The sequence below is a fragment of the Pongo abelii genome, chromosome 11, assembly GCF_028885655.2.
Source record: "Pongo abelii isolate AG06213 chromosome 11, NHGRI_mPonAbe1-v2.0_pri, whole genome shotgun sequence".
Classification (NCBI taxonomy): domain Eukaryota; kingdom Metazoa; phylum Chordata; class Mammalia; order Primates; family Hominidae; genus Pongo; species Pongo abelii.
In genome coordinates, this window is record NC_071996.2 from 72,768,056 (window position 1) to 72,780,494 (window position 12,439).

Sequence of the window (12,439 nt, forward strand, 5' to 3'; positions counted from 1 at the left end):
GCGAAGGTGAATTTCTGACAATATGAGTGTGGGTGCTTTAAATTTACTGCTTTTCATTCAAGTTATCTAACATACAGCGAGGATAAAAAAGAAGAAATATGAGTCAAATGCCTGGTCATACACTGATGTTGGGGATTAGCTCCCAGTGACTATCAGGGAGCCCTCATCAAGGTTACCATAACCTAGGGACAAAGGTGTTAGACTAACAGTTTTCAGCCACTTTCCCTGGCAGCAGCCACCATTCAGCAGCCTATCAATACAACCGTCCAATCATGACCAGAACATCCTCTTTGGCTGTTTTACTCTCTCCTGTGGTGTGTACATAATTTGCATTTTTAGAATCATGTTTTTAGGATGTTTCAGAGCCATGTTACTCCTTCACTCTATCTTTTATTACCATTTCTTAAGGAGGGTTCAAGTTCTTTTTCAAAAAATTTATTTACAATAGAGGAAGAAAATAAAAAGTAACACGAGGTTGCTGGTTAAGAAATAAAAATCTTTTTGTTTCAAAAGTCCACTGCCCCCAGTTCTGTGATCTGTTGCACATAACAAATTTTTCTCCCAACCAGGAAACATCTGTATGGATTATTTCACTATAATTCTATGATGCTTGGACTTGAATCGCTTCCAGATCCCACGGACACCTGGGAAATTATAGAGACCATTGGTAAAGGCACCTATGGCAAGGTCTACAAGGTAACTAACAAGAGAGATGGGAGCCTGGCTGCAGTGAAAATTCTGGATCCAATCAGTGTAAGTAACAGTTGTAAATTATAGCCAGAATTTGGTGTTTTATGCACACTGAGTTTTCAACTTCTTTTCTTGATTTTAGGTTTAATTTTCATGAAACCTGGCATGAAATCTCAAAATGGGTCATGATTTGTCAGCTTCTCTGAAGGAAGGGACTCCACTTGGAGTTAAAGCTTCCCTTGATTTTTGTTTCTTGTCCATTTTACTGTTGTGTTGGTTTGAGACCGCTGGGATCTTCAAAAGTTATTCTCTTGGAAAGAGTAATATATTTTACTACCTGGTCTTTCTGTAAGTTACAAAGTGACCCAGACTTGTGATATTCGATCATCTTAGGCTGACATCTTATTTTAGAGCACCGAGGTTATAATGCTGTATGCTGTTTTGCACAGTGGGGTTTTACATGTCCTATCCTGTGATAGGTCCCTTCAAGCAACTTCTCCGTAACTGCTTTGAAAATTCAGACACTTTTCAATAAAAAAGATATTTGTGATCGTATTATTAAAGAAAAAAGAATATCATAAACATTATTGATATAAGTATGTAATAATAGAAGGTGTAGGTTGTAATAATAGAATGTAATAATGTAATACTAGAAGGTGTAGATTCGTATCTGAATGTCCATCGTTAGATATTTTGAAGATATGGTAATAAGATTGAAAATACATAGCAAATATGTTTTACTAAGTATTTGAGCATGATGTCATATCTGTACCCTTCCTTACACATTAGATTTAATCCACCTTGCATTTTTCTACCCTGTTTAGGATATGGATGAAGAAATTGAGGCAGAATACAACATTTTGCAGTTCCTTCCTAATCATCCCAATGTTGTAAAGTTTTATGGGATGTTTTACAAAGCGGATCACTGTGTAGGGGGACAGCTGTGGCTGGTCCTGGAGGTAAGAGGCTCCCATTGGGTAACCAGTGATTTGAACAGAGTGCCAGAGGCCAGCAGATGCTTTATTACCTAGAGGGTGTTTTAAGGTACACATTTGAGGAGTAGGTCCCTCCTGCATGTCACAGGTACCTCACCAGATGTGACATTCTCCTCCACAGTTCTTACAGGTAGGCCTTATGCTAAAAATATTTTTGTTTCTCTGCTTCAGAGGCTTAATAATCTTTTATTCTAGTACAGGGTGAATATAGGAATATAATTGAAAACATTAATTTTCTTCCCTAACATTTAATTGTAAACATGTTTGAATTGATTGCAACTTATTTGCAAAAACTGTTAACCCAAGGTTTACTTGGCTTGCCAAGTTTGGATTTGCCCACTCATGTCCTCATTTTAGATTGGGTTTCCTGAAAACTGACTCTGAGAATTGTGTATGGAAAGTTTGTTGGAGAGTTCTTACCAGAGATAGACCTAGAAAAAAGTGAGGAAGGCAGGATCAGGCAAGGGAGACACTGAACAGCAATATGGTTATAACAGAGACCTAAGCTAGTCCTCTGGGAAATGGAGAGCTGGGAAGTTTTTGGAATTTTGTCCTGAATTGTATCTCCACATCAGCCAATCATTGGCTGCATGCCACCTCTGGGAAGGAGTGTGACTTTGGGGGAGTCAGTTCTCTTAAGTGGATGCCAACTTGGGTGAGGGGTGCAGCTGAGGGCTGGGAGCTGTTCCTATTTCTAGCAGCATCCACTGTGAAGAGGGAATCTGAAGGGAACAACACTGTATCCACTATAGTCCTGCATTTTTTTCTCCAACAAACCTTCCATACACAATTCCCAGAGTCAGTTTTCAGTTATTAATGGGAATGAATGTGTGCATCTGGGTGCAAAAGAGTCAATTCCGAACAAATACAATTCCCTATGAGACTAAAATGACAAGGAAAATAACGATGGTATATGAATTAATATATTAGGACAGGTCTATTGCCACATTCTCACTAGGCCTACCCTGTTTTGTTCTGGGCTCTGACCCTGTGAACCAGCTCATGTCTCCATGTCTGAGGTCACATAGGTGACCTGGCACTGTGTGGACACAAATGGAAGCCTTAAGAGAGAAGCACCAGGGGAGAAACCAGCCCTCACTTCACTGTCTGGTACCTCTTGTCCACATGTTTCTGGCTCTGGGAGGGCCTGAGCCTGGGACAATATGTACTGGCTGCCATGGCAACCATGTTTGGGGAATTCATTTGTTATATTCAAATGGGATAATCTGCAGGGAAACTGGTTTGAATTTATTTCTGTCACATCAGTTGCCTTCCTCAGAATATAAAGATGTAAGGGATTTTGGTTTTCTAATTATCTTTGTTCTTTTAGTTGACTGGTTAAGTCATATAACACACTTCTTTGGTGTTTTATTAATTCCCCACCCCCACCCCAAGAATATTAGGATTTTATCTTGCCAATGAAGCTCTTCAACAATGCTATTTGGAAATGATAAAATACTGTTCCTGGGGTCTCTGATTATATTTGTCTTCAGCTCCGTAAGATCACTGTGTTTTAAACCTAGTTGTAACTTAGTAATGGAAGTACAGTGACCAAGGAACCTCAGTTTCTGCTCATTTTTAACTCCTGACTAAAAAAGGCTCTGCATCAGACATAGAGAACTGAAAACTTCAGTAATTTTCGAGGGCCTAAAAAGGAGCCTTCCCTCCATGCAACCAGGCAGGCAGGTGGGCTGCTCATACCTGAGGCCACCTGGTGAATGAACATCCTTCCTGATGAGGAGTGACCCTCAGGCATGGCAACTCAGGTATGGCCAAAGCAGCCAGGAAGTAGCACATGGCCTTGAAAGATGAGAAAGAGCCCAGAACTATGAGCTGAGCCTTGTGCAGGTGCTCCCTTGCCAACTGTTTTTAGCTTTTTCAGGGTGACCACGATAATGAGGCTGCCCTGAGACACTGAATTATTCATATCTCTGCAATACAATATGCTGTCATTTATGACTTTTGCTGGTTGTTTTGGTCCATGCCAAAGTGGGTGATATGAGATGCTGGATGTCCTCAGTCTTTTCTGTCCCAGGATGGGCAGTCTAAACCAGGCTGCTAGATGGTCATGTGCACTCAGTGCCTCCAATAGTCTCAGGGAAGCACAGGAATTTCTAGACTCCTAATACCAGCAGAAGCCTCTCTGTTCAGTCCCCTAGCCTTCAGATGAGGGACAGAGGCCCACAGAGTTGAGTAACATGCCTGTGGTCACATAATTGGTTGCATGGCAGAACTGGAAGGAAAAGCACATTTCAGCACATTTTCTTTCACCATGTGCAGCTGCTCCTCTGATGTTATCCATTGGGTCATGAAAACACAGATGTGAAGTCTCTCGCTGGGATCGTAGCACTTCCTGATCACACACACAGAGCCAGATGACAACGACAGTCCACATAGTACCCTAGTTTGTTCCCTCTGCAGCTTTTTAAGGCATGCTTTAGGGGACTCACACAAAAAAATTATGATCCGTTTAATACTGTTCTCCTCATCTTGTATATTAAGAATAAATTTATGTTGCCTTTGCTCTTTATTTGCCTGACTCGATGAAAGGACGAGGGAGAAGCTATTCCACAGAGCAAGTCTAGAAGATAGAAAAATGTTATTAATAATCCCCTTAAATCACGACAACTCTGAAAACAAAAGCAAATAAAAATGTCATTTTCTGAAATTCATTACTAATTGTTAGTAGAAAGCAAACAAAAGCTCTCTTTCATGATAGACACCTACTGAGAGAAAATACACATACATAATAGTGTTTTGGAAAATCTGTGAATGCATTTTAAGTGAATATTAAATTTTTAAAAATATGTAAGTCTGTCTTTCACCTAAATGATATACATATTAATAAATTAGACCTTTAAGAAAAACATGATACTCAGAAAAAATACCTAACTTGTGGTAGCTAAGGCATGAACTATATTTTCTTTTTCCTTTTAGTGTAAAATCTTTGGCAGGTAGAAACTTAATTTCCACCTGAATCAAGTGTTCTTCTTAAAAGAAATGGTTTGGAGTACTGGTAAATGAGGCTGGAAAGTAAAATAAACAAACAACTTTGTTCTTTAAACCATTTATGAGAATTAGTTTTACATTTTTTTTTTCCTTCAGAGATCTCATTGTAAGTTCAGTATCTAATATGTAGAACCAAAGCAAAAGGGGGCGGGGGGGAGAAAGAGAGACAGAGAGACAGACAGATTGACGGACCTTTGTGCAGGTTTTGCTTTTATCCAAGGCCCTAGAAAGTATAATCTAGACCTGAATATCACTGGAAGTGTTATACATCGAACCATTTTCACCTGTTGATACCGTGGCATGAATTAAGTTTATCAGGTTAACAAATCAGGGTCTTAGTCATACTCTGACGGACTCAAATGTAGGACTGGTGGATTTTGATTGACCAGAAGTGGTTAGAAAGTACTGCAGCATTGAACACTGACTCAGTGGGTTCTAGAGTGAGAGACATTGGAATGCTGGGAGCCAGGATGAAGGCACAGAAAACTTGAGACTGGAGAAGGGAAGGACTTTGAAATGGAACAGCATTACATCCTACAAACATATACTGTATGTGTTCAACAAAAGAGAGAGAGTTGAGAGGCTGAGACCTGGGAGTGATTCTGCCCACTGTTGGCTCTGTTCAATAAGGATATGCCCCAGAAAGAGAATGAGATGGGAGGTCACTCTCAGGGCCCACTTCCCTCTCATTGTATGAGCATCTCTCCACTCTGATAGAAGCTCTAGGGTTTCAAGTGACATAGTTTTCATTGGTCTTGTGGCAAGCCAGTGACTTTAGCTGGCTTTCATTAAAATAAACATGATTTGTCCAACACCGGAGGAAAAAATGTGCTGTTCTGGAATTACTGAGAGGTGGACCGTGTCCAACATGATACCTCCTAAGGGATTTTCTAAAGTAATTTTGACTATCTTTGACTTTTCCTTTATGTTTTCTGTAGAACCCTACACCCTTAAAAGACAAAGTCTACTGAACAAAAGGGCACCAAAAAGAAATTCCTCTTAATTCTGCAAACTGACTATGTCAAAGCAGCACACTAGTACAGAATCTACTTGAACGTTGGAGCCTAGGTCTGGTGATTGTGTTGCATGGACCATTCTTTAATAATGTGGAAGAAAGTTGATGGCTTATTGAGCAAGGAACATTTTATTGCTTGAAATGATGACTGTCTTAGCAAATGCACATACTGTGATTGAATCAATATTCAATGACGTTTTGGAAAATAGATGTGGAATGTAAATGATTTTTCTATTTTTCTTGGTTTGGAGCAAAATGCTCATTAAATTCTAGATGCATTCAGCTACCACATTTCCTGAATGCTGAGGGCGTAGGGAGGAACTGCAGGAATGAAAACACACTTCTGTATTTGAATCTGGTGGCTGGCAGAGTGGGCGGGAATAAAGGGCTGATGTGTCAACCCTCAGGGCTGGGGTGGGAGGCTTGGTTGCCTTCTTACAATTCTAAAGGGATTATTTTACTCGGTGCATTTAAATATAATTCTTTGTCATGCTTTTAAAATGTTCAACCCATTTCACTGAACATTTATTCTGATTAGACAATTGTCAGTATACACCTGATTTCTTTTTTTATATCCAAGTGCCCAGTCTTTTTTCTGTAACCCATAGGCTGTCCTTGAAAACCTTGCTGGTGGGCTTATCAACTTCACAGGACAGCTTCCTTTAAAAGTGTCCTGAGCAGTTTAATTATATGTTTCTGTGAGTTCTGGGAAGTCAGACAGCTCTTATACTCTGACATTTAGTGAACAAAAAGCACTGGCTGGGTAAGATTCCTTTGTTGTTTTTAAATCCATAGCTGAGTTTTGATCCTGCTGACAAATAGCTACTCTTAATCCCTTCATAGGTTCTAGAGTTACAAATAAAGTTTATAAGTTGGCTACCTATATAAAATATTGCTGAAGAGGCCTTGGTGCAAAAATGGCCACACTTAAAGTAGGGCAGGGAGAGAGACCAAAATGAGGTGTCAGGGGAAAATTCCAGGGTTGCATTTTCTGGGATCATCACCCAGCATTTAATTTAAAATTTCTCTCAGTAGAATTTTAATAGCATGCTTGCAATGCAAGAAAGCCTGTGCCTCCCTGAGATGTGAGCCAGGGTGGGGAGTGGTCCTGATGAAGGTTCTATCATGATTTGCATCCCTATTACTGCCTTTCCTTTAGAGGAGCAAAGACTCTTGATATTTTCCTAATTCTCACAGTTTCCCTAGACTCTGTCTCTTCTTCACCTTTCACATGTGGCTGGTCAGAAATTCCTGTTATTTGTATCTCAAAAAAAGTCTCCCAAATCTCTCCTTCCCTTTTATCCTCATGACTTTTTGACCCTGCCTCCCTTGATTACTTCAATATCTTCTAATGGATACTCCAGCTCCTAGTGTTGTCTTCTGTCCATCCTCCAATCTGCTGACCAAGTCATTTTTCTAGAATACCAATCTGAACATTGAGACCTCCTGCCTAAAATCTGTTCATAGTTTCCCTTTTTTATCTAGTGATATATCATGGTATTATAATATACATAGAATATTATATGGATGGTATACAGGTAAATATTATATGGGTAGTATATCGGTATATATTATATGGGTAGTATACAGAGTATATTATAATAAAGCCCATACTCCTTAGCAGGGCATACCTGTCATTCCCTGTCATTGGCCTTCCTCCTCCGTCTTCCCTGCCCCAGGATTCTGGCACCCTTTGTCCCAACAGTAGTAGAGTATTTAGAACTCATCACACACATGTACACTCACATGCACACTCCCCCTCATTCTTTCATGCCCCCTACATTTGCACAAGATGTCCCCATGTTCCTTTTCACAGAATCTTCTTTCCCTTCTTGTCCACCTGCCCAAAACCCATTTGTCCTTCAAATCCATTGTAAATGTTACATCCTCTGGGAAGTTTTCCTAGACTGTCCCCTCTTTGCCCTCCCTCAGCAGAGTTTACCCTTCCTTCTTTGGTGCCACCACACTTCCTTAGGCACAGCTCTGCTTCCACATTCCACGCTATAATTACTCGTATGTCCATTACTGGGCAGTGACCTCTTTGAGGCTAGAGATTGTGTCATATTCATGATTGAGTAATAGGTAATAAACTGGACAATCATAAACTATTGATAACAAAGAGGTGCCTTTCTTCTCAATAACCGAACTAAACTGGGTTCTTGAGCTCCCAGCCTGACTAAAGGAGGCAACTGATTCTAACCCATTTTGTTAAACTTAAGTCCAGTTGAGTGACTTCTTTGTGGAGTGGCATATTCCAGTATTTATATCCAATTTTCAATGTCCAGTTCAAGGCTTAGTCATTTGGGTAAGTACTCAGTTTTTTAGGGCCTCTTCTCTCCCTCTTTCCTCTCCCTTTTCCCTGGGTGGCATCTGGATCTGGGTACAAGTAGATGCTTACATAATTCCATGGTAGTGAGGGCAGAGGCTTCTGAACTGTATGGTAACCACAAAGTCCTTGTGATAATAAAACTGTATTTTCTCCCTTTGGTATCTTTGATGTTCCTGGTCTCTGACACTCCCTCCTATCATGAGGTCCTCACGTTCTTTGTCCTTCTTATTTAAACTCTAACCTTATCCGTGTCCCCAAATAGAGCACGAAGTTCTGAATGTCTTACAAGTTGCGAGCAGATTGTAGAAAACTGTTATTGTAATCTCAAGCATGGTCTGCCTCACCATGCCAAACTTTCATTTCACTTGACACAGACACCCCTTGTTATCAAGAGGTCTCCTCTTAGATTTCCAAATGGGAAGAGGATCATAAGAAACTGAAGTTTCTATTATCATTACCCGCTTACACAGACAGCCCCCTCCCAGAGGGAGCATCCTCATTCTAATCTTGTTCTCTTAATCTCCCCTAACTCTATAAGGACTCTTCTTTTTTTTGTCAGGTGAGAACTTCCCTTATGTCAAGTCCTGGGTTCTTTCCTGGTCATCAGTGGACCCTGTGGTCAATTATCCAATTTTTGTTTCTTGATATGTACCATATATTTTGGGGAATTCTGAAAACATTATTTTGTCTCTCTCAAAAGCCTAGGTTTTAAGACTGTTCTATGAATTATGGCACCAAAAACGCATTCAGTGCTCAAGAGGGTATTAGATTGAATACGGAAAGTTATTTGTCCTTTCAGAGTCATGTGAGCCATAGTTAGAATCAAAAGAATATGGAATCCTTTGGAAGACATTATGCTGGCACTTAACGTTTGGGCCACCATCAGAGTCATGGATGTTGAGTTGCAAGTTAAACCTGAAATTGGCAGACAGTGGATTTCAGGGTCATTTAATATAGTCCCAAACTCATGGAATTGTCATAGCCTTCAATGCATTTCACTGCTTTTAGGGTCCCTTCTAAGTCATTCTAAGTCATTCCTGAGATAGTAATTTTATGCTAGTTTTAAAGATTCCTTAATTCTGTATTCAATTTTTAGCCACATACTATTGTATGGTAAAAACATGGGCAGATTCAGTTCCAGGCTATCTTGATTTTTAATATGTGTGCAAGGTATCTGCCAAGTATGTAGCAGGGACTGATACACATGTCAAGTAAAAACATCTGTTCACCCTTTATTAAAATGTTGCAGAGCTTCATAATTAGAGTTGAATAGATCCTAATGTATTATTATCTTGATAAAAGTAATCTTCTTTTAGGGAAGCTGTTAATCTGTGCTTCTTCAGGTTTCCTTGCTTAAGAAAAGCCAGGCACAGTGGCTCACACCTATAATACTAGCACTTTGGGAAGCTGAGGTGGGTGGATCGCTTGAGCTCAGGAGTTGGAGACCAGCCTGGGCAACATGCAAAACCTCATCTCTACAATAAAACAATTAGCTGGGTGTGGTGGCATGCACCTGTAGTCCCAGCTACTCAGAGGGCTGAAGTGGGAGACTGGCTTGAGACTGGGAGGCAGAGGTTGCAGTGAGCCGAGATTGCAGCACTGCAGTCTTGCCTAGGCAATAAGAACCAGACCCTGTCTCAAAAAATAAAACAAAAAACCAGACTGTCTCAAAAAAAAAAAAAAAAAAAAAAGTAAGTTGACTTAAGCAGCCACAATGCAGGGGATCACCTGCTGTTCACTAGTTAATTATTTCCCAAATTGCAGACTAAGTGCCAAGAGGAAACCTAGGGCTTTAAAGTAGGGATTTTACCTTCATAAGGTCAAGGATACTGTTGCAGAACTTTCTCCTTAATTCAGCCAAAGCCAGGTTCTTCTCACATGACCAGAAAAGATCAGGTTTGCGGACACATAGAAGGGTGAGGAGCAGAATTTACTGGGCAAAAAGGAAAAAAAGAAAAAACTTAGAAAAGTGAGATGGAGCCCTGCTAACAGGCCCTCTACCTCACCGACGGATTCTCAGGTCACCACATGAGCCGAAGACAGCAGAGTCCTCCCATGCATAAGGCAGGGATTCCCCATGGCTGTAGCTCCACCTATTTTCCCCAGTGTGCCTGTCGGCTCTGGTCCGCTGTGGGCTCCGGTCTGCTGTGGGTATGCCCAGACAAGCCCTGGGCAGGTTCCCTCATCTGTACAAAAGCAACTGATGCAAACACTTGTAGGGCGGGTTAGAGATTCTCCAGGGACTCCTTTTTATTTGCCTAGGCATTTGGCTATCTCATTCCCTCATCTAAAGCCCATCTAACTGCCATTAAAATAAGGATAAGGGTAAGGATGAAGACCACTCTTAACTGCTTCCTGCTGGCAGGGGGTGCTGTTTTGGGAAAACAGATCTCCCTCAGAGGCCTACCTAAGGGTTCCCGGCCAAAGGGGTCATCATCCGAGGCTCCAGTTGCATGACCATTTGGAGTTTGATGGCATGAAGGTGAGAAAGAGACAAACTGGGTTATTAGAAAACATATATTAAAACGGAGGCGGGGGGTAAGGATAGCTCAAAAGTCTTGAGGCCTTTTATGTTTGCACAGGAAGAGGGAGGCCAAAAGCCCAACTGGTAAAAAAACTTCTACCCTTCTGCCAGCATGTCAGGCTTTTGGGTTCCCTTCCCCTGAGCCCAATCCTAAGCCAACCAGTCTAAGGTTTGGGAAATTAACTCTTCCCAGTTTGGAGGATGCATCTGAGGGGAGTGTCCCATACTACAGAGAGACAATTACCTATCAGTAAAGAGAGGAAGAGAAAGAAAAAAAAGGCTTTTTTTTTTTTTCTCAAAGGAGTCCCAGGGGTTCAAGATGCACTCAAAAGGGGTACAGAATGAAGATGAATGGCTACTCATCTAGAAAGAGGAGAGCAAGGCATCCCTGGTTCCCTTCTCTTCCTAGCAAATACCTGGGGTATGTGAGGGAGAGAAAGTGAGCCATTCCTCTTTCTTTTCCTCTATCCTTGTATCCCCAAGTTCCAGTGACTGTGACAGGGTACTGCCCATGGAGTCAAAGCAGCTTTCACCCTTGTTAAAAGGGAGTCTAGGGGGTGGGAGTATCCACTCTTACCCACGTATGCCCTATCTCCTCTGTTGTCAGTAGCCTTTGAATTCTCTAGACCTCATTTATGCCATGGATAGTATCATGACCTTTATCTATGAAATGGGAAGCTTGGCTTAATTGGCAGGAAACCAGTCATGCTCACCTGTGCTATGCCTTTTAACTTCCATGATCATCTACCTCTGGATCCCTCAAATCGAGTTTTCTTTCCTAGGGCTTTGACCTGAAGCTTGGAATTGAGTTTGGGACAAAAATGTGCCTCGGAGAAGGGGTGTTGCATGGACTCCTTATCATAAGCCAAATGCTAAGGTGAAGCTGTGGAATTGAGTCCTCCTCCAACAAGGGAGAGAAAAGGATGTCTTGTGACATGCCCAGATAACTGGTGGCTATAGTTATGCTTGCTAAGATCTAGGTGCATGGGGCTTGGCTTTGGTTAGCTCCCTTGGTCTTACTTTCCCAAGAAGAAAACCTCTGGGTGATGGGCACCCTATTTATGTCCTATTTATTCCCATCACCTGGCAGGATTTGCAGGATAATTGCTCAGAACTAGAATTTTGATCCAGGTTTTTACATCACCTATCCCTTTTATTCTTTCTAAGCTGCAGCTGGAGATTCCTGGTTGGTTCACAAGAACAAGCAGGGTTAGTCTAAAGTGTAGGCAAAAACTTAAAAACAACTAATGAGTCTAGAATTTAATGACAAATGTATGGTAAGTTTTGAAACATAATTTCTCTATCTCCAGTCCTCATTTTTTTGTTAAAAAAAAATCATGATAGGACTGAGTTGCTGGCAAAATAGACTTTAGTCTTACACTTGACCTGATTATTTGCATAAAGTGCAGCAAGAATAATTGTTTCTCCATAGGCCTTTTAGATTAGCTTTGATGGAACTCTGTTCCACAAGGAATTTCGGATAAGACCTTTTAAAGCTGAGCACAGCCATGGGTTTGTATCCTCAAATACCTGTGAGTTGGGTGATCCTCTCCTCTTAAGGTCCCAAGATAAACTCAGAGCTCCTGGTCCTGTCATAAAGTAACATTCTTTACTTACTACAGGTCAGGAACCCTATACAGGTACTGCGTAGATAAGGGTATGAGGCCAGTTTTCCCAAGGGGCTTTTATCAGCTCTGCAAGTCGAGCTTGACTCCTTAAAGGGAAGCATACCCTTCCAGTCAAAGCCTTGGTAAAACAGTTTCTCCAATTGCATCATACTGCAAAAGAAAATGGATTCTTATGGCACTGATGCAAACAACTACATTGCTGTAAGTTAAGAATACTCACAACTAGTTTCTAAATTCTGGGGAAGCCAG

General features: G+C 41.1%; 1 protein-coding gene across 2 annotated transcripts in view; it reads left to right on the forward strand.

Annotated features, from left to right (window-relative positions):
- The first annotated feature begins 576 nt into the window (after positions 1–576).
- Positions 577–12,439, forward strand: part of MYO3B (myosin IIIB) — a 460,851-nt gene continuing 448,988 nt past the window's right edge. For both annotated transcript variants that reach the window (XM_063712864.1, XM_063712865.1), the window contains exons 1-2: positions 577–753; positions 1,515–1,649. In XM_063712864.1, coding sequence (XP_063568934.1) covers positions 604–753; positions 1,515–1,649 — 285 coding nt within the window. In that variant the 5' untranslated portion in view covers positions 577–603. The remainder of the gene's footprint in view (positions 754–1,514; positions 1,650–12,439) is intronic.